The 20,034-nt window shown below is 46.6% G+C and overlaps 1 protein-coding gene across 11 annotated transcripts in view; it reads left to right on the top strand.

The window, feature by feature from the left end:
• The window catches only part of GNAS (GNAS complex locus), a 67,003-nt gene extending 47,651 nt beyond the window's left edge, over window positions 1-19,352 (top strand). For 2 of the 11 annotated variants that reach the window (XM_061210127.1, XM_061210119.1), the window contains exons 2-13: window positions 4,720-4,792; window positions 7,740-7,784; window positions 12,027-12,084; window positions 12,171-12,290; window positions 14,022-14,119; window positions 17,274-17,328; window positions 17,466-17,539; window positions 17,673-17,731; window positions 17,840-17,960; window positions 18,128-18,258; window positions 18,476-18,543; window positions 18,825-19,352. In XM_061210127.1, coding sequence (XP_061066110.1) covers window positions 4,720-4,792; window positions 7,740-7,784; window positions 12,027-12,084; window positions 12,171-12,290; window positions 14,022-14,119; window positions 17,274-17,328; window positions 17,466-17,539; window positions 17,673-17,731; window positions 17,840-17,960; window positions 18,128-18,258; window positions 18,476-18,543; window positions 18,825-18,971 — 1,049 coding nt within the window. In that variant the 3' untranslated portion in view covers window positions 18,972-19,352. Of the gene's footprint in view, window positions 1-815; window positions 1,007-4,719; window positions 4,793-7,739; window positions 7,785-12,026; window positions 12,085-12,170; window positions 12,291-14,021; window positions 14,120-17,273; window positions 17,329-17,465; window positions 17,540-17,672; window positions 17,732-17,839; window positions 17,961-18,127; window positions 18,259-18,475; window positions 18,544-18,824 lie in introns of those variants that run through there. The other 9 variants (XM_061210129.1, XM_061210122.1, XM_061210128.1 and 6 more) reach the window with 7 other exon arrangements.
• The last annotated feature ends 682 nt before the right edge of the window (window positions 19,353-20,034 follow it).

The raw sequence follows: 20,034 nt of genomic DNA, 5'->3' as shown, positions 1-20,034 counted from the left end.
CACGCTCCCTGCTCTCTAGCTCTCTCTGTCTCTCTCTTCTTTTCGAAAAATTTCCTAAGTCCGGGCTCTGGCTCGCGCTCCCTCCCCTTCCGCCCACCCCGGCCCCTCGGCGGCGCCCGCGGGAGGGGGGAGGGGGCTCGGCCTCGGGGGCCGCAGGGCGACGCGGCCCAGGGGGTGGAGCGTTGGCGTCGTGCGAGGGGTCGTCACCGGCTCGGAGACGCCCCCTCTCCCCCCGCGGCCGGCCCCGCTTGGGGCCCGAGCCAGGGGGGCGAGGGGGCGTCTCCCAGGCCCGTCCCGTCCCGGGCCGGGCGCGGGCAGAGGGACCCCCTCCCCGGGTACCCGGGGGGGGGAGCGCCTCCCTCCGCCAGCTCCCGCCCTCCCCGCCGCCGCGGCCGCTGCCGCGGCTGCTCCTCATCCCTCCTCCTCCTCCTCCTCCTCCTTCCACCCCCCTCGCCGCCGCCGCCTCCTTCTCCCCCCGCCTCCCCCCGCCCGCCGCGGAGCTTTGGGTCGGGGCGGCGGCGGGGCCCCGGCCGAGGCAATAAGAGCGGCGGCGGCGGCAGCGGCGGCAGCAGCTCCCGCAGCTCCTGCTCTGGTCCGCCTCGGTCCGCGGCGGCCATCAGACCCCTCGGCTTCGGCTCGAGGGGCTGGGAGCCGCGCGCTCGGCTCGGTCAGACCGACACCACCCTCCCCGCGCGGCCCGCAGTCCGCCCCGCGCGCTCCTCCCCGAGTAGCCGAGCCCGCGCCCGGCCCGCCCGCCCGGCGCTGCCCCGGCCCTCTCCGCCCGCGTGAGGCCGCCCGCGCCCGGCCCCGCCGCCGCCGCCGCCGCCGCAGCCCGGCCGCGCCCCGCGCCCCGCCGCCGCCGCCGCCATGGGCTGCCTCGGAAACAGTAAGACCGAGGACCAGCGCAACGAGGAGAAGGCGCAGCGCGAGGCCAACAAAAAGATCGAGAAGCAGCTGCAGAAGGACAAGCAGGTCTACCGGGCCACGCACCGCCTGCTGCTGCTGGGTAAGGGCGGGGCGGGGGGCGCCGGCCCCGGCCCGGCCCGGCCCGGGGGCCCCTCGGGGCGCCCGGCAGGCCGCGCGCGCCGAGCCCGCCCCCCGCCCCGGGCGCGCGCTCCCGAGCCCGCCGCCCGTCCGCGGGCTCAGTGTCCCGGGGGCGAGGCCGGAAGGGGGACCCCGGGGCGCCATTCGGCCGGGCGGGGGCCCAAAATGGGTCGGGGGGCCGTGGCGACGCGGGCGCGGGTCCTCCTCCTCTGGCCGCTCGCTCTCTGTCTCTCTCTCGCCCTCCCCCTCGCTCTTTTCTCTCTCTTTTTCCGCGAGGCCTACACGACGCCAGGGGTTCGGGTGCGTGTTGGGGAGGGGGAGGGGGAGTCCCACAGGGCTCGGGAGACTGCGACAAAAAGAGGGTTTCGGGGACAGGAAATGGGGTGGCGGGCCGAGGGAGGCGGACCCGCCTCCGTTGGGTGTGTGATTTGTTGGGAGAGGGAAGGGGAGAAAGCGAGAGGGGCTGGTGGAGAAGGGGGTGACGCGAGGGGGGGGGCGCCGCGGTGGCGGAGGGGGCCTCGTCGAGGGGAGGTTCGGCGGGAGAAGTGGCCGAGGAGACGTGGGGGGGCGGGTGACATCAGCCCCTCGGAAGGGCTCGGAGTGGTAAAGGTGGTGCAGCGAGGGGGAGGGGGCGCGGGCGAGTCGTGGCGCCGGAGGGGGGGGCGGGCGGAGGAGGGAGCGCGGCGGCCGCTGGGCGCGACTTGGTGCGTTGCGGGCAGGACACACTGTGTGCGCGGAGCAGACGTGTCCCGGGCCGGGCCGGGCCGTGGAAGGAAGAGAAGGAGAATCGAATAAAATAAGGCCGGAAAAAAAAAAAAATGGAGTTAGTACTCTTAAGTGCCCAGTGAAGCCAAATGACACGTCATTTTACAGTATGACCTTTTTTCCCCTTCCAGATATGCAGGCTCTTTGAAAAGCAAAGAAGAGAATTAACTGTAGCAGCTGCCGCCCCCCCCAAACCATTAACACACACACACACATTTTCCTGTTAGTCGGCCACATTGAGAGTGCTTTGTGAAAAAAATGGAAAGAAAAAAAAAAAGCACAAATCAGAACTGGAAAATGACATTTGTCTGTAAATGGCTTCTTGGTCTGGAAATGGCGTGGTTTTTTTGTCCTTTTCAAGGTGGGAGGGGGGATTGAGAACGCTTTAAGGAAAAGACTTTTTCCAGGTGGAAGGAGATGAGACTACATTAATTAGTTGTTTGTCAAGTGACATTTGGTTGTTTGGTTTGGGGTTTTCTCTTTTGATTGCGGTTTTTCCTCTTTGGCCAAAAAAAAAAAAAGAAAAAACGCGGGGGGGGGGTGTTAACTCTAAGGAGATGGCCTTTTCCCCTTTTGTCTTAAAGGTGCTGCTTTGGAAAAATAAATCAAAAGAAGCATAAAAGACATTGTTGAAATAACCAGAAGAATTACACAAGCATTAATTAGTATGGAAGTTTTCCACTTCCTTAGTAATTTGGCTATCTGAGTTAATTTGTGAATTTGCTAGGTTAAGACCTAGTTCATGGTCACATATCAACAGAACAGCTTGATGATGAAGAATAAAATGTAAAGGGCTGTTTTTTCTTTGTGGTGGCGTCTGCTTTGCTTTTTTTTTGGATGGGTCATGTCTTTGTTCTCCTGGGTCCAGATTTATGTAAAGCAGAAAATTATTAAGTGAAAATAAGTCCCTTTGGTGTGTGTTTATGCATTTGCAATTACAGTAATTAAATGATAACGTATGTTGAGGTGTTGTCAAAAACTTTTAAAGGTGGAACTATGCTATGTGAATATTAATGTGCATGTAATTTGATTTCAAAGTATAAGCCTAGAAAAGTCTAGAATCTTTCCTAGGAACACTTCTGCTATCTGAATACTAATTTAAAATAAGTGTGATGCTAATGGTACCTTAAATTTCTAACACCCTTGCACGGAGATCACAAAGTCTTCACTTGAGACTGTTGCTCTGAACATACCTGGCATCACTGGGCTAACCTTTCCCAGGTGTCCTAGCCCTATTACCATAATTTATTGAAGGCTCTGGCATATGGGGGTCTGCAGCCCAAGGCAGTGCCACACATTTTGCATCTTTAAATGGTGATTCTCACCAAATGATGCCCCCCCACAAAAGAGGAAAAGTAGTGATGCCCAGAATCCTCTTTTTTAATTTAATGATATGAAATCTGAGTGAATTACAGTACCACAAAAGATCTTGCAGTAATTTTTCAGTCCAATTCTCTAATTTCCTAAATGGGGAAACTGAGGCACGGACCTGTTTGTGCCCGTAAAGAGAGGTGATACACAACACATTTTAACACGAGAGTGTTGGAGATTCTGATTAAGACTGTGTGTTCTCTTCATGGAATCTCTTAATCGTACCTTTAATATTTTAATTTATGAGAGTTAGGCTCATTAAGATAGAATGTTTGCTTTGAAATCAATGTTTCTGTGGAAACTGATTTTAACTTTTTACAGATATCGATTACAGCCTTGTGAAAAGGCAAGAGAAGGAGGAATGCTTTGCTCTCTGGGCAGTAAAACAAAACAATTAATAAAATTAAAAGTGAAAAAGAGGACTAAAAAACCAAACAGGTTTGTGCTTGAGGAGGACAAAAAATTGTCCCCTCAGGGTTAGTTGTTGGAGAGAGTATCCATTTGCAAAAACAGAAAATGAGAAACTAGCAATCCTCCTTCTAGCTTGGTGGAACTGTGTTTTTTCCATAAAATATATGTTTTTATAAATGAAAGGTGATTTAAAATGGGGGCATGTGCCCCTTCTAGCTCTGTTCGTTGGGAAGGGCTTGGAATCTTTGAAAATTCAGTGGTTCCCAGGAATATTTCCCCTTCTGATTAAAGTCCTGTCCTTTTAACATGCTAATAGGGTAGTTCTCAAGCCTTGTATTTAATATTTAAATGTGTTTTTCGAGAAGGTGACAGCAAATCAATGGTGTCCCCCCCCCCATGGTTGTCATATCCAGAGAGAGTTTATCTTTAGAAAAATAAAGTTAGCAGGGAAAGGGGGAGGGGTGTGGAGAAGTGGATAAAATGTAATATTATGGGGCTTAGGGGTTGATTTTTAAGTAGCCCAGGGGGCGAGAACCCTGCAGAGAAGGCAGCAGCCTTGAGAAAATGTTGAAGAGGCAGTTGCTGCGTCAGTACGTGATCTGGGGGTGCCTGCAGGGCCGGGGCATTGTTTGTGAATACTGGGGTATTTTAACCATGAAACATCTGACAAGCAGTGAATTATGTGGCCGTATACATTAATGTGTACATTTTTACCCGTGAACGCTCATAGTTCAAACATCCAGTTTCATGACTTTAACTGCAATTTTCTTGACCCCCCCCTCCCATGACAGAATTGCGTCATTCTATCTTTGCCCCTTTGCCCACCCCACAAATTTTAAGGCAACAACCAAAAGGAAAAATAAAAACAAAGGAAAACAAAACACCTGAACAAAGCAAAACCTTTAATTCTTGTTTGTTGTTCTGATGGTGAAATACTGCAGGTACACACAAAGTTGGATGTTGATTTCATTTTCTCCGCGTCGAAATGTCAAGGAAAATTGCAAGTCTCTTGTTTGTTTTTTGTGTGTTGCTTCTATGGAGAAAACGGCAGTCCCCTCTCTCTCTCCTCCCTGCCCAAAGTGTGTAAAATGCCTCCCTCTTAACCTGAGACTTACTTTCATTTTCTAGGTGCTGGAGAATCTGGTAAAAGCACCATCGTGAAGCAAATGAGGATCCTGCATGTTAATGGGTTTAATGGAGAGTAAGTGTCAAATCTGTGGCAAGGGCACAGGCAGAGTAGCACATTGGATACTAACCTTTAGGAAGTTTAGGTAGCTTTTGGGGGCTGGGCAACGTCTGCTTGATTTTTTTTCAGCCTACATGTTAGAAAATCCAGGGAAGAGCTCTTTAGGGGTTGTTCTCCTCTCCCTCCTTCTACTCTTTGGTGCAGCAACGAAACAGTAATAATAATAAAGCCCCAGTGTTGGCCCCGTGACGGGTCTGTGGCAGATTTTGGTGCAGTGGGTCTCCGACATAGCTGACGCTGGCCGTGGCCACCCTTTTGCCTGGTGATGCTGACCACTGCAGAGACGCCCCCGCCCCCAAGCACATTTCAGCGCAAGGCACCAGTGCAGGATGTTGTAAACTACTAAGGAGAAACATGGTTTCAATGATATTCTTACATAAAACAAAGTTGGAAGAGTCAGCCCTTGTTCATAATTCCTCATTCCCCCTCCCCTTTGGAATTATCATGGGTAAATCATTGTTTCCCTTTTTAAAAATCGATGGTCTTGCCTAAAGAAAAGAAAAAGGAGAAGTTTAAATGATGGAAAGGCTGGGAGTTGGGCACTTCCGGCCAGACCAAGAGGTACTTTTGCCTTTGAAAAGTCCTTCGGGGCATTTTGCTATAGGACAATGTGACAATACCGCAGTGAGAATAAAGATGAAACGAGAGAGTGCCTATATCAGGGATGTAAAAGATGGGAATGGCCTTCTACTTGCCAGGAAGGATGCAAATAAGGGGCACAAGTCTCCCCAGACCCAGCCTCTGTTTTTCACGGGGGAGAGAGCAGTTAACCTCACTAGATTACAAACACCTGAAGGCACTAGTTTGCAGTTACTAGTTAGCAATCCTATTCCTTTTCTTAAACATGGATTCAATTGAAAGTTGCATTCCCCCTTGGTTTCAAAAGGGAAGATTGAGTCAAAGGGGCATGGTTTAATTCAGTTGTGCACCCCAAACAAACCAGTTAAAAAAAAAGTTACTGTGGCCTACTGGGGGTGGGGGGACACGACAAAGATGAATTTTATCACCTTTCAGAGGTAAAAGAACTGCGCTGAAGGCAGTTTATGGAAAACAGGCTCTTTATGGAAAATTCTAGAATTTCTTAGACCAAATAATGGGGGGGGGGTGGAGAAAAGGATGCTATCACCCATACAAATGGACATTTTAGTTTAGGATGCTTTTTAAGCTTTAAAATTCAGAGGGATGGACTATTAATTTTATGAATGGCTCCTGATGAGTTACTGATATGCACATACATGCTGTTAATTAAATAAGTCAGTTCACTTGTCACAAACCAGTTCTGCAATTCTTAATTTCTAAAGCCTTGCCACCAGAGTTGCCATCCGTCAATTAAAACAAAAAACCTGAAATAGGCTTCTTGCTATGATTTTGTAATTTAAAGAAAAATCTTGCATAATTTTCCCCCCTGCAACTTGCTGAGGAGAGCTGCTTCATGAGGCTAGTTAAGCAGAAATAATTTGACCATGTACCCTCTAGATAAATATTTTGATTAAAACTGGACATGGCTCGAATTTTTTAAAAGGATGCAGCAGCCACTGTTTACCTTAGCTCGAGTCCAATAGAAGATAGGACATCCTTGACATAATTCACTTAAAAGTTTTATTACTCTGCAGATTGCCCTAAAATTTTTTAATTTTTAGGGAAAGGATTCTCCTCCCTAAGTGAGCCCGTCTGTAATGCAGACGAGGCATTTAAACCAGAACTTCTCTTTTCTATTTTTTCAAAAGAGGAAGCGACATTCCCAGTTTGCCTGCTTTGTAGAGGAAGCCATAGGTAATCTCCGAGGATGTTAAATTTAGCCCATGAAAGTGACATACAGGGGAATTCTTTATGTGAGTCTAGAAACCTTATTTTTATCTCGTCCAACTGAGCCTCCTTTTTTCTTTTTCCTCGCTGTGGTATTGCAACAAAAGCGGTTTCCTTCTCCACTAGGAATTCCCTGTGAAGTGGGGACATCCGTCCACGAAAGGGTGTTTTGTGTGGTGCAGGGTCTCTCCCTCCTTCCTCCGTAAATGTGCGCTTTGTCAGGGCTGGGCTGAGCTATTACATTTGCCTTAACTGTCCGCAGACTGCTGTGCCGAGTACATCTGCAGAGTAACATGTCATTAATCTGACCTTCAGAAATACAGAGGTCAAATGCGGATTTTCCTAACTCAACGCTAACTCTCTATCTTACATTTTTTTAAAAAAAGTGCCATTAACACTGGTTGAGCTAATAAGCTAATCAAGTACAAACCCAGGTAGACAGCTTAAGCCATCTTGCCTGTCCCACCTTCAAGGAGGAATTCCTACCATTCATGAAGATTGGGTTTTGGGGGGTGGGGAGGGTTGGTGGTAGTGGGTTTTATTCTTTTTATTTTTTGTTGCCTTACGGTCCAGGCACACTTTTAATTGATGACAGTTTATGGGGAGCAGTTATATAGAAATAAAAACATAGGTAGTTTCCCGACTACAAAAAGGGAGGAAATTAATGTTGGCAGCAGGAAATCATGGGCCAAAAGCACCCATGTCTGTGTTCAGATGCAACATGGTGAAGATTGAGGTCTGGGACAATCAGGGGCCTTATGCGCTGCTGTATTCTCCAAAGAATTGTGAGATAAATCACTGCTTTAGCTCCCTGATGCATGTGCATTTAGTGAAAGCACAAGAAAATAATTATCCGTCTCTTACGTACCCGACGGGAGTCCCCAGAGGACTCGGCTAATACTGCAGCGAAGGTGTGGAATTCTTCCCTCTACGGCCTGCAGTCTCAGTAGACATTCCAATTTAGCCAGGAAGGCGACCTAAGAATTAACGGGAGGATGGTGGCCATTTGTTTAGGAATGTAGAGAGGCTGTGTGGGGTTTTTTGTGAAATTGCGGTGCCTTGCAGATTAGGTGAGCTTTCAATCTCTCTTTAAAAGGGGCGGCGAAGAGGACCCGCAGGCTGCAAGGAGCAACAGCGATGGGTAGGCACATTCAAAAACAGAAAAACTTTTTAACACACACACTTGACACACACGAAGATCATACTGGGAAACTGAGGACACAGAGACCCGGGAAGAAAACCAAAATCATTTAAGGGCCATCAGCCATCTTGGTATACGTCTGCAAACAGCACAATTTCTTAACATTTCAGAGCAAGTGAAGTGCAAAACCATTTTTTTTTTCTTTTGGCCAACCTTAAAGTATAATTAGATCCAGCTGGGGGAAGGCTATAGATTTCAGCTTTAGATGATCAGTTTAGGGTTTCTCGAGAATTGCTGTTTTTCCATATGGTTTCCAACCCCTCAGCTCATCATTTGAATTGGCTACTTGCTTTTAAAACTGGCTACTTGTTTTTAAAACTACTAAATTCCATCTACCCAGTGGTTGGTCTGATTTTAAAATTTCAGACCTCTGGGGGAAAAAAAATTTTTTTTTACCTCTATTAAAATACGTGGTGCCGCACTGTCCTTAATTTTGGGGAAAAAAATGCTCGGCACGTTGAGGAGGGGAGGTCATTGTTGAGAATGATCTCGAAAAGCCTCTGGTCTTTTTAAAATTGTCAAATTTATTTTAACCCAAGGCACTTTACGTTAGCTAGTGGACAGGAAATTAATGATGGCCTCCATCTTTTTCCATTCATTATCAAATTATTTTTTTCCTTCACTTCCTGCATCCGCACTGCCCATCGCGCGCGCGCACGCACAGACACCCCCACATACACGCACACACATGCATGCCAGGTAACCCTCTCTGAGCACTGCTTTGCTTATTCAGCTTGCAGTGGGGGAGCAGCTATTTCTCCTGAGAACATGCAGAGCCGACTGACCTAGCCTAGGGCATCTCAAAGAAATAGCTTCTGTGGCCTGGGAGGGGAGGGGCAAAGGATACTGGGGGGTTGGGACCAAGTTAACTGACACATGTTTGTTCATCTGTTTTTTTTAGACAATATTACCCCTAGATGATGGCTTCAATTTCTCATCTTCCCGGCTATGTCCTATCACACTTTGCATGCTGGAATTGCCCGCCTTAGGAACTTCTAATAAGAATACTATTCTGTTGGGGAGGGGGGAGGGGGCCCTACCACCTAACCTCTAAAGATAACAAAAAAAAAACACCAAAAAAAACCAAAATAAAAAAACAAAAAAAGGAATCCCTAATTGACAAAAATGTAGTGTATCCACCATCCAAGGCATCTACATAAAAAGTGATTGACAGTTTACTGTACCAAAAGTTGGTATTTGAGAGCTATGACATCCTTACTGAGCCACCTACTGTGTACTAGATGCTATGCTAGACCCCTGAACCCTTCTAATACCTACTAACAGCCTGCTCTTCTATCTGTGACTCTGTTCTACAAGTAGAAATAAGTATTAACGTATGTGATAAATAAAAATTATCTGCATGTCTCAGCAATCCCTGTATCTTGCGTCTGTCTTCTGTCTTCTGTCTTTTCCCACCAAAGGAAAAAAAGAAAGGCATAAATATAAAAAAGGTATAGAACTTAGTACGACATAGCCTTCCCCTAATACTTAGCTGAAGGGGGGAGCGGGGTGGGCAGCTCTTAGAATTCAAACCTAGCATAGAAAGCAGCCCTGATCTGCTTTCTATGTGGAGGCGGGGGGGAGGAGAAGCTATAATATCCTAAAAGAACTTCCAGCCCCCATTTTTCAGTCCATCAGAATTCTAGCAATTGATATACAATTTGGCTTTGTTAAGCAGTTTAGAGACATCTGAGGAATGTTCTCCGAATGTCACAATCAACGTTAAGTTCATTAAGCGATAGTAAAAATTATGATAAACCTGCCAGCCCCCAGAATCATATCTCCATCTACAGAGTAACTGCTTCAATGGAGGAATTTTTATGTTTTAGTATTACACGCCCGAATTAGATTTTAGATTTCTATTTTAGCTGTTTTAGACTTGATATACTCCCACACCTATTCACATACGTGGATGAATACTGAACACGTTCTCAAAATATCCGTATTTAAGAGTGGAAGTTTTCCAATTATCATACTACTACTTAGACCAAAATATCAAACTGAATGAAAGAATCAGGTTTCTGGAAATAACTTTTCTCTTGCTCTGTGTTCATTTGGGTATTAAATACCCGGACATATCTAATTTTAACTCTGGTGGGACCATAAAACCAAAGGTTAAAGGCTCTCAGTACCATGGAAATGGAGCTTGTTTCTAATGAATGGGAATGGATTTGTCCTATGGGGTTTTGAATTTGAATTCCTGGGTGAACGTTAAGGACAAACACGTGTCCTTTTAAAACTCCAACGTCTTAAATACCTGATTCAGACTGTGGCACCAAGTCTGGACACGATTAGTAATTTTCAGAAACGTACGAAGCAGAATAGTCCCACAGAGGGGTCGGGACAGTCTCCCTTTAAGCCTAGGGTCGTTGCGTTAAGAGTCTGGGGGCTTGGGGCACGGATCCCACTCTCCTGGTTGGCAGCACAGCTCTCATATCCGTGCCTGGAGTTCTCCCGACCATGAGGGGGTTCCTGGTACCATCTGTCGCCCCACACCCTCAGCCCCTGATGAGCACAGCATCTCTAAACCAGCTCCGGATTCCGGTGTGAGAGGGGCGGGGTCTCAAAGGCTAGTTTGACCCTGGGGTAGGGATGAAATGCGATGAGATCATTCAGAAAACGAGGGCCCACCCCTCAAACGAATATGCAGAGACTTATTTTGAAAGGATAAAACGGAAGGAAAGGCCAGGTTCTTGAGGGGGCGGGGCTCTTGCAGGCGAGCACGTGACACCCCCCATCCCCCGCCGCCGTGGTCCCCCGACCCGAGAGCCGCCTCCCCACGTCACATGCTGACCTCCCCGCTGGGCTGCACTTTGCTGTTACCCGCCCCCCCCCCCCCGCGTGTCCTCTGCATTAATGTCCTGTCGTGTTCTGCCCCTGAGGGGCTACGTGTTTAATTTCTACCTCCATCCCACGACTCTTGGGCAATTAACCCCGTGAATTCGTCAAAAATTGGGACTCTCTTTAAAGAGATTTCTTTAAAAATCCCGGCAAGAAAAACGTAAGCTCTGTCTCCCCCTCTGTCCTCCTGCCTCTGTCACTCAGACCCTCCCTCCCTCAGCCTCAGTTCCCTCCTCTGTGAGGACAGCACCTTAGTTCCTCGTGACGGTGCTGTCACATCCCAGGGCCTAATACGCAGTAGATGTGTCATGGCTGTGGGTTCAATACCCCATCCCACCCCCCAAACCAAGAGGTGACGCCTGGGCAGTAGAGTGGCAAGATTTACACCCCGAGCAAGAGGTCCTTAACCCCTAAGAACACAAACCCGAGAATGTTCCCTGGCTGTGCCTGTGATGAAGGACAGTGTATGAAAGACACAGGGGGACAAACAACATCAGGGCACCCCAGAGCCAAAGGGCGTGGTCTTTACCTGTGGTCCCAGGGACCCTGAATGTAGATGGTTCCACATCTACACACAGGCCGTCCCAGGTGCCCAAGTTAAAATCAATAAGCAACAAACGCTAACCTCTACTTAACCGAGGGACATGGGCCACACCGCCTCCCTCCCCCTCCCCCCAATAAGTCCCAGATCATAAAGCCTTCCGGGGGCAGAATCTTATTTTTACCTTATTCACATCGAGGGATCAATCTGTATTAACATCATCAACTAGAAATGTCATCCACTGCTGCTGGCTGCAGTGACAGACACACAGCGACTATTGAAATAAACAAAAATAAGCAGGGCCCCAAAGCCCTCAAATCTGTAATTAACACTACCACCTGCATTTCATCCACTGGTTGTCCATGTGCTAATCCAGTGACTGAGGAAGCCCCAAGGCACACCTTGAATTTTTCCCCCTCCCCAACCCCACCCCCAAAGCAGGGATGCTAGCAAGGGCCAGTAGGAACCTTTTCGGAAGTGCTGGTGTGCGGTGTGGGCCTCAAGAAAATGGAAGCACCTCTGAATAGTGATGAGCCAGCCCCCACTTCTGGTACAGTAGCCTTGATCCTTATCTAGATGCCGATTTGGTAATCTGCCCCAATTGGGCGTGTCCTCGGGACACAGTCTGGGAGGTTATCATTTGAAACCACCTTTATTCAGGAACCTCCAACCTCTGCACAGATCTGAACCCACCACTCCTTCAAGAACAGAATACTATTTTAGTTGGAAAATCGTGATTGAAGCGACACTGTGAGTCAGCGTGATGCAATATGATTTTTTTTTCCTTTTCAATCCCACTGTAGTGAGAAGGCCACCAAAGTGCAGGACATCAAAAACAACCTGAAAGAGGCCATTGAAGTACGTGCCTGGTCCTTTTTGTCATTCTTTTAGCCTCCCTTTCAGACAGCGCTGTCCCCCTGACCGCTTTGCTCCATCATTTTCAGACCATCGTGGCCGCCATGAGCAACCTGGTGCCCCCCGTGGAGCTGGCCAACCCCGAGAACCAGTTCAGAGTGGACTACATTCTGAGCGTGATGAACGTGCCAGACTTTGATTTCCCTCCCGTAAGCTACGCCCACGCCCCTTCCCACCCCACACACCCCCCCTGGGATGCCCCCCACACAGGCATACTGCCAGCAAAACCCATTTCTGTGATATTGATAGGAAAAATAATCATTAGAGCTTTGGTCAAGATGGATGAGCGAATTTCTATCACCCCTGGTCAATCTTGGCTCGCCCGTCCCCGCAAGTAAACATCACAGTTCAATACTACAGTTCTCACTGTATTAGACTGTAAATCTTTATGAGAGAAAAAGTCATGAGTTGTGGCAGCCTTAATTATTCCCTTATACACATCTTGTGACAAACAAAACTGTTAAGTATGGCACACAAATGCTAATTGTCCAGCTAATCGAAAATATCCTAAGATACCAAGGAATGCAGAAATGAAGTGCCAGCTCTGAGTTTTATAAACGGAAGATGTTCTCATTTTAAACAATTTGCCATTTAACCTTTATTAAGGTTTTTCTAAAGTCAGTCCTTGTCTTGGGGCAAATGAAGTCTTTTCTTATTATTCAAAAAATAGAAAGAAAAGACCTTCACCTAAATAAATCATAACCCAGGGACTGTCCTCTGTGCACCCTGGCTGGCGTGCAGGACACTGCTTACAAAGATTTGTCTGCTCCATAAAGAACTATTTTTAGGGAACACAAAATTGCCTGTGGCCCAAGCATATATGTTTTGACCCCTTTGTGGGGGAAGAATAGTTTATAAGAGGGGAACAGGAAACAAGATGGAAAGATGGGCAAGTTTATAAGGCCCAGAAGGAAAAGACTTGTCTACAGCAAAAACAATGACTTATTGTTGCCTTTTGTCAGGCTTTCGTGGGAATTTGTGTTTGTGTATTTTAAATGGGTTTGGCTGCAAACTTCTCCTAGCAAGGAAGCAGTATTAGTAAGTATGGCAAGGTAAATTCTTTTAAATGGAAAAAAAGTCAAGCAGTAAACACAGCACACATAATGCCAAACACAGACTTTTTCATGAGACGTGATTCTGTATTTCTAATAGGAGAAAAAAGGCAGCCCGTTAAAAATACACCAGGACGGTGACCTCTTAAGGGTCTTCTGTTAGCTGAACTTCACGTTCCTGCCTACTTTTGACCCTTTTCTTGCTGCATTCACATTGCAGAAAAACCTTCTCTTTCCTTGTAAGGGACGAATTGCCCCGATACAATTAAAAATGTTTTTCTGTTCAAATGAAATGTGAATCATGACCTACTGCAATTTAAAACCACGCAGAGGTCATTTGCTCTTTTGATTGACAGGCATTGACGGACAAGGTCAGATTTGCCAGCGACTCCCAACCATAATATTTTTTTCTAAAATTCAAATTTTCCTGGAAGGAAAATTTCGATCCCACCACATCTTCACAAATGAAAACGTCTTGTTTCCACGACATGGAATCATATATTGGCAGCGCCTCCTAATTAGATTATACTCCTAGATGAGCCGTTGGGTGAAGAAACAAAGTTATTCAATAGTTTACTCTGGCCCCTCCCCCCACTCCCAAAAATATAGGATGACAACTACCCAAGAGCAGAAATTCACAATCAGAGGACAGCCGGATTCAATTTTTGAATGCATTTAGCACGCCGAAGGTCTTTATGAACGCCCATTCCTTAGTTTGCCCCGAAATTGGGAATAATCACACCCAGGGTTGGTGGCAGAGTGAACTCCCGTCTCATTGACTTGGAGCAGCTCCCGCGTCTAAACCTTCCCTCTCGTGTTCACTTTCAGGAATTCTACGAGCACGCCAAGGCTCTGTGGGAGGACGAGGGGGTGCGTGCCTGCTACGAGCGCTCCAACGAGTACCAGCTCATTGACTGCGCCCAGTAGTGAGTAACCCCGTCTCCACGTCCGCACACACGGGCACACGGAGAGAACCTTACAAACCTCGACTCCCACTTTTCAAGTTACTTGTAAATGAGTTCTTTTCATAGGAGCCAGCTAGTTATTCCCACCTGCGGTTAGAAAGTTCTAGTCTGATTCATTTGTTTTATAAAGCCCTTAATTGCACTTTTTAGTGCGGTGACATTATTTTTATACAAACAATTAATGCCTGTTAGAGCAAAATGATAATTACCTGCAGTAAAGTGACATTCATAATTAACTAGCTTGAAGTAATTAACTGAATTGACCGCCAAGCATTTAGGGAGATAGGGCAGCTCTCACACTTTGGATCAGGTAGAAATATTCTATTTTATTGCTGTAATGTAAAAACCTGACAAAGAGGAACAGTGAGGACAAAAATATGCCTCCTCCTCCTTGGCGACTGATAAGTTGCTTTGCTGTTTCTGCTATCAGGTAGGTGACTACAGTAGCTGCCAGAGTCCAGTATTCCTAGTTCATCTAGAGTCGGGTATTGTGTTGAATTCCATTTCCTATCCTTATTTATTCATTCACACTGGGCCTTAATTCAAGGATGCTCCCCCCATGGGGTCCTTGCTCTGTCCTTTCATGGGCTGTCTTCCAGTGGATGTGATAACACAGCTGGAAAGTTGCCTTTTAAATAGTTTATGACCTTCCTTATCCTGTACATAATATAGCAAATATGTGATGTTCGGAGCCATAAACAATATTTTAAAGATATCGTTTGTTTGCTGATGTTGCACAAATGTACTAAGTGGTCTCAGTTATCATTTTCTCAAGTTGGATTGTCTTTTATGACCGGGGGAAGGGCAAGAGAGATTTGTGGTGTTTTAGCCTCTCTCATGTAAGTAACTGAAACTCACAAACAATTTTGCTATTGAAAATATTAAGTAACCAGGACCAAGGTACCCCGGCTGGCTCACAAAAAGCTAAAATCGCGTTACGTAGGAGCCCCACGCCGGAGGAACTTATTGTGAAAACCACTCGAATAAACAGGAGGGAGGAAGAGGTGACAGCACTCAAACAGCAAACACAAAGCAAGCTCCCCAGAATCCTGTTATAGACACATCACACAGGCTGATGTTAGGGGCTGTGAAACCTATCAATTTATCTTTCCCTGGCCCTGCTTTCCCATCGGAAATGCATTTGATTATTTTCAGTTGTCACACATGTAGCTATTTTGTGATTTAATATACAAGCAAATCTGTATATTTTTTCAAGGAGCAGAAAAACAGTCCATCTGGGCCGGTCCCTGTGACCCTCCCACCCCCACCCCTTCTTCAACAAAGCCCCTGATTTTCTCAAAAGTTTGAGCTTAAAGCTGGAAGTGCTAATTATAGTAACGCAAAACAAATGGAAATCCTGGAATTGTTTGCCTTTTGTATTTTGGATCCAAGTCAGAAGTACAGGTACAAGATTAGGAGGGTTTAACCATCCCAGTTTTGAGCGCTCTGGAAGGGGGAAGGGTGTAACAACTTCATTGATGAACAGTTTAGCCAGTTTTTTTTTTTTTTTTGAATCTCACACCATTTAAAAGTTGTTTTTTTAAGGCAAAATTCGGTTACTCCTGCAACTTTATCTGAAAATGGCAACATTTGCACAATTTATGGAAAGTTTCAAGGGAACTCCGGGAAAAAGAGAACATAGCTTGAATCTTATAAAATGTCTTCCCCAGCCCGATGATTAAAGTAGCCCTGCCTTTGCAGTGACCAACGTGTTTCTGGTTTAACGGCCTTTATGTTAAAGTTGAGCTCCTGGTACCTTGCCCGTTCCTTAAGGTGCCTATTTTTATTTGTTGAGCTGGGGTTTGGCTGGCCTTACTCCAGATGTCTCTCTCACAAGATTTGGTGCTGACGATCTATTTATAGAACTGTGGTTCTGTTGCCATGGCAACGTGCTGCAGGCCAGGGCGGCTGGGGAGCTATTTCTGGCCCGGTGCTGTAATGTAAGACTGATTGGGCAAGTCGGTATATCCTCTAAGCCAGACTAACTTTAAACTGGTAAAAAGGAAGGCGGGGAGGGGGGGGGGGGGACCTTATAGAATTTCTTTAAATGGACTTTTCTCTCTTTGTGATTTTTTTCTGATTAGCCCACTTTACAACAATCCAGACCCCTGCCCCCAAAAAAGCTGGTTTTAATATTAACTTTCCACAGTAATTAAATTAGTCTAGTCTTTTAGAAGTTATTTTTCCTAACAGTGTATCTAGTCAGGCAACACAAGTAAGATACTTTTTACTTTGGGAACAGTTACGGCTGTGGAGCGGGAGATAGAAAACACTGCTTTTCCCTCTAAAGCTTTCGCATCACTAATGATGGCCCCTGAGACCGCCCCCGCCCCTCCACTGCACATGCTCCCTGCCCAGATAAGGGCCCCTAACCTGGATGGCCCTGAGGTTTTTTGAAAACTCAAAGTTTAATATCTGGACTGTTCTATTTCATGGACCAAGTAGAACGGAAGGGAACTTTGTGTCTGTTTCCTGTTCACTGTGGTAAGGGCCAAAAGGGCCCCTTCTTAAAAGTAGAAGGAAGGGATACCCTTTCTGAGTAACTCAATCTTATTTTCATTAGTCCCTTGGGGAAAAAAAAAAATCCTTGTTTCTTTTAAGTGTGCCATCTTTTTCATTTTTTTAAAAAAACTGCGTGACACGGAAGGGTACGATTTTCAAACTACTTGCCATTTTAGTCAAAGCCAAACAATTTGAAAATCTGAATTTTTTACTCAGTCTTTATCAAATGGCACAAAATCAGATAGACCTGATTTTGGGCCCTCAGCTGATTGACATGCACAGAACCAGCCTTTTAAAATTAAAGCAAGACCAGAGCTCTGCACTGGCCTGTGCTGTACCTGTAGGCCAGGGGTCCTGAGAGCCCACCCCTAGTTCCTTGTTCCTAGACCTACTGGTCAGCCAGGTACATTTATCTTAAATTCTGTTTGCTCTAACCTTTTCTAAGGCATAAGCTTGGACTCATAATGAACACAAGCAAACTCCCCATTGACTTAATGCCAGGTAACTGTGGGGTGATCATTTCCATTTAGCCGGACTTGGCAGAGAGGCAGGAATAGTGGGCAAAGTGGCATGAGTGTGTGGTCACCCCTGTGCATCTTTCTTTTCCTCCCAGCTTCCTGGACAAGATTGACGTCATCAAGCAGGCTGACTATGTGCCCAGCGACCAGGTATGCACATGGTCTCACAAGCAGAGGACGTGGAGCCCTCTTTCCAACCTAGTCAAGACTTTTGCTCCAGATTGTCAATTATTAATAACGTTTTGGTTGGTTTGGGTGAGATCCCTTGACCTAAGATTTTGTTTTAGGACCTGCTGCGCTGCCGCGTCCTGACTTCTGGAATCTTTGAGACCAAGTTCCAGGTGGATAAAGTCAACTTCCAGTAAGTAAATGGTTCCCTTTAATAAAAAAAAAAAAGAGAGAGAGAGAGAGATTTCTTGACGTTCCTTCTGGCAGGGAGAACGGTGGACCAGTGTTGGCCCTTGGAGTGACCAGGTGTCATTTCTCTCCTGCAGCATGTTTGACGTGGGCGGCCAGCGTGATGAACGCCGCAAATGGATCCAGTGCTTCAATGGTACGGGAGCCATGGGCTTCTCTGCTCTTTAAGGACATTTTGGTTTTTTCATCGTTAAGGATCATTTTCTCTTCTAACATGCACTGCTTTTGCTTTCTTGTGCCGAAGATGTGACTGCCATCATCTTCGTGGTTGCCAGCAGCAGCTACAACATGGTCATCCGTGAGGACAACCAGACCAACCGCCTGCAGGAGGCCCTGAACCTCTTCAAGAGCATCTGGAACAACAGGTTTGTGCGGTGACCCCCCTGGTCTCCTCCCCACTGATCTCAAGGCCCTGTATTTGCATGGCTAGTAGAAAAGAATCCTGTGCAAGTTCTTGGGCAAGCATCTCAAACCCCTTGCAGAAAGAATGCTTTCTTTTCCTGGGCATTAAACCCGTGTCTCTCTTTCTTAGATGGCTGCGCACCATCTCTGTGATTCTGTTCCTCAACAAGCAAGATCTGCTCGCTGAGAAAGTCCTTGCTGGAAAATCGAAGATTGAGGACTACTTTCCAGAATTTGCTCGCTACACTACTCCTGAGGATGGTATGTGTGGCCTTCTGCAGTTGATTAGTGCCCCTTGGTCCTATGGGGTGTCTTGCATATGTTAAAAATTTCTGTTCTGGATTTTAAAACTGATCGTCCTCTAAGAATGGAACCCCCCCCCTCCCCCAACCACCACCACACTATAAGGGATCTGTAGGGGGAGCCAAAGAACCTTATTTTAATCACTTAAGTAACAAAATATTTATATTCTTTGCAGCGACTCCCGAGCCCGGAGAGGACCCACGCGTGACCCGGGCCAAGTACTTCATTCGAGATGAATTTCTGGTGAGTAGAGACTGTGTCTTTTGTTCCCTCTCTCTGCTTGTTCTCTTATTCTTAGGGGTGTAAGTTTCCTTAATTCTAAATTTGGGGATCAAACCATCCATTTCCTCAGTGTTATTTCACCAATATTGCCGGTATGAATCTTAGCCTTTGTGCCCCTCAACTTGGGTTTCTTTTCACATAACATCAATGACTGGTGGGCAGTCCTCGGTAGATGACCCCACTGCTGACAGGGGGAGTTACTGGAGAGGCGGCACTGACCGAGTTTCCTTCTGTGCCCACAGAGAATCAGCACTGCTAGTGGAGACGGGCGCCACTATTGCTACCCTCACTTCACCTGCGCTGTGGACACAGAGAACATTCGCCGTGTGTTCAACGACTGCCGTGACATCATCCAGCGCATGCACCTCCGTCAGTATGAGCTGCTCTAAGAAGGGAACTTCCAAATTTAATTAAGGCCTTAAGCACAATTAATTAAAAGTGAAACGTAATTGTACACGCAGTTGATCACCCACCATAGGGCATGATTAACAAAGCAACCTTTCCTTTCCCTCAAGTGATTTTTGCGAAACCCCCTTTACCCTTCAGCTTGCTTAAATATTCCAAATTTAGAAAGCTTAAGGCGGCCTACAGAAAAAGATAAAGGAAAAAAAGGCCACAAACGTTCCCTCTCTCTTTAAGTAAGTAAAATAACAGCAGCAAACAGAAATAAAGAAATAAAAGAATAAATGACATAAATGAAACAAATGAAATAAATATTGTGTTGTGCAGCATTAAAAAAAAATCAAAATAAAAATTAAATGTGAGCAAAGGATGTGACTCCCGTGAATTATTGGTGGTTTCAAGCAGACACCCATTGTTCAGGGTTTCGACTGCATCAAAAGTTGGGAGGCCCCCGTGTTGAGGTGACAAGGCCCCAAGGTTATAAGTGGGTATAAAATATTGTCACTCTATGTTTTTGTTGACCTAATCTTGGGTTTCTGAAAACAATTTGCAGACAATACAAAATGTCCATCCTGTCCCCCTCTCAAACCCATGCCCCCTAGAAAGCCACTAAGCCCCATCAAAAAAGTTCTAGGGCTTCCCTGGTGGCGCAATGGTTGAGAATCTGCCTGCCAATGCAGGGGACACGGGTTCGAGCCCTGGTCTGGGAAGATCCCACATGCCGCGGAGCAACTGGGCCCGTGAGCCACAACTACTGAGCCTGCGCGTCTGGAGCCTGTGTTCCGCAACAAGAGAGGCCGCGATAGCGAGAGGCCCGTGCACCGCGATGAAGAGTGGCCCCCGCTTGCCACAACTAGAGAAAGCCCTCACACAGAAACAAAGACCCAACGCAGCCATAAATTAATTAATTAATTAATTTAAAAAAAAAAAAAGTTCTATACTTTGATCACTGCTGCCCTATCCAAAGAGTCTACCAACTTATACCCTTATATATTGTCTCACAGTGTGCCTGCTTACCTAGTCTCCCCAAATAGGTGTTTGAATTTCGGC

The sequence above is a fragment of the Eubalaena glacialis genome, chromosome 13, assembly GCF_028564815.1.
Source record: "Eubalaena glacialis isolate mEubGla1 chromosome 13, mEubGla1.1.hap2.+ XY, whole genome shotgun sequence".
Taxonomy (NCBI): Eukaryota; Metazoa; Chordata; class Mammalia; order Artiodactyla; family Balaenidae; genus Eubalaena; species Eubalaena glacialis.
Note: the sequence above shows the minus strand (reverse complement) of the source record. Positions and strands in the feature narration are given on the sequence as shown.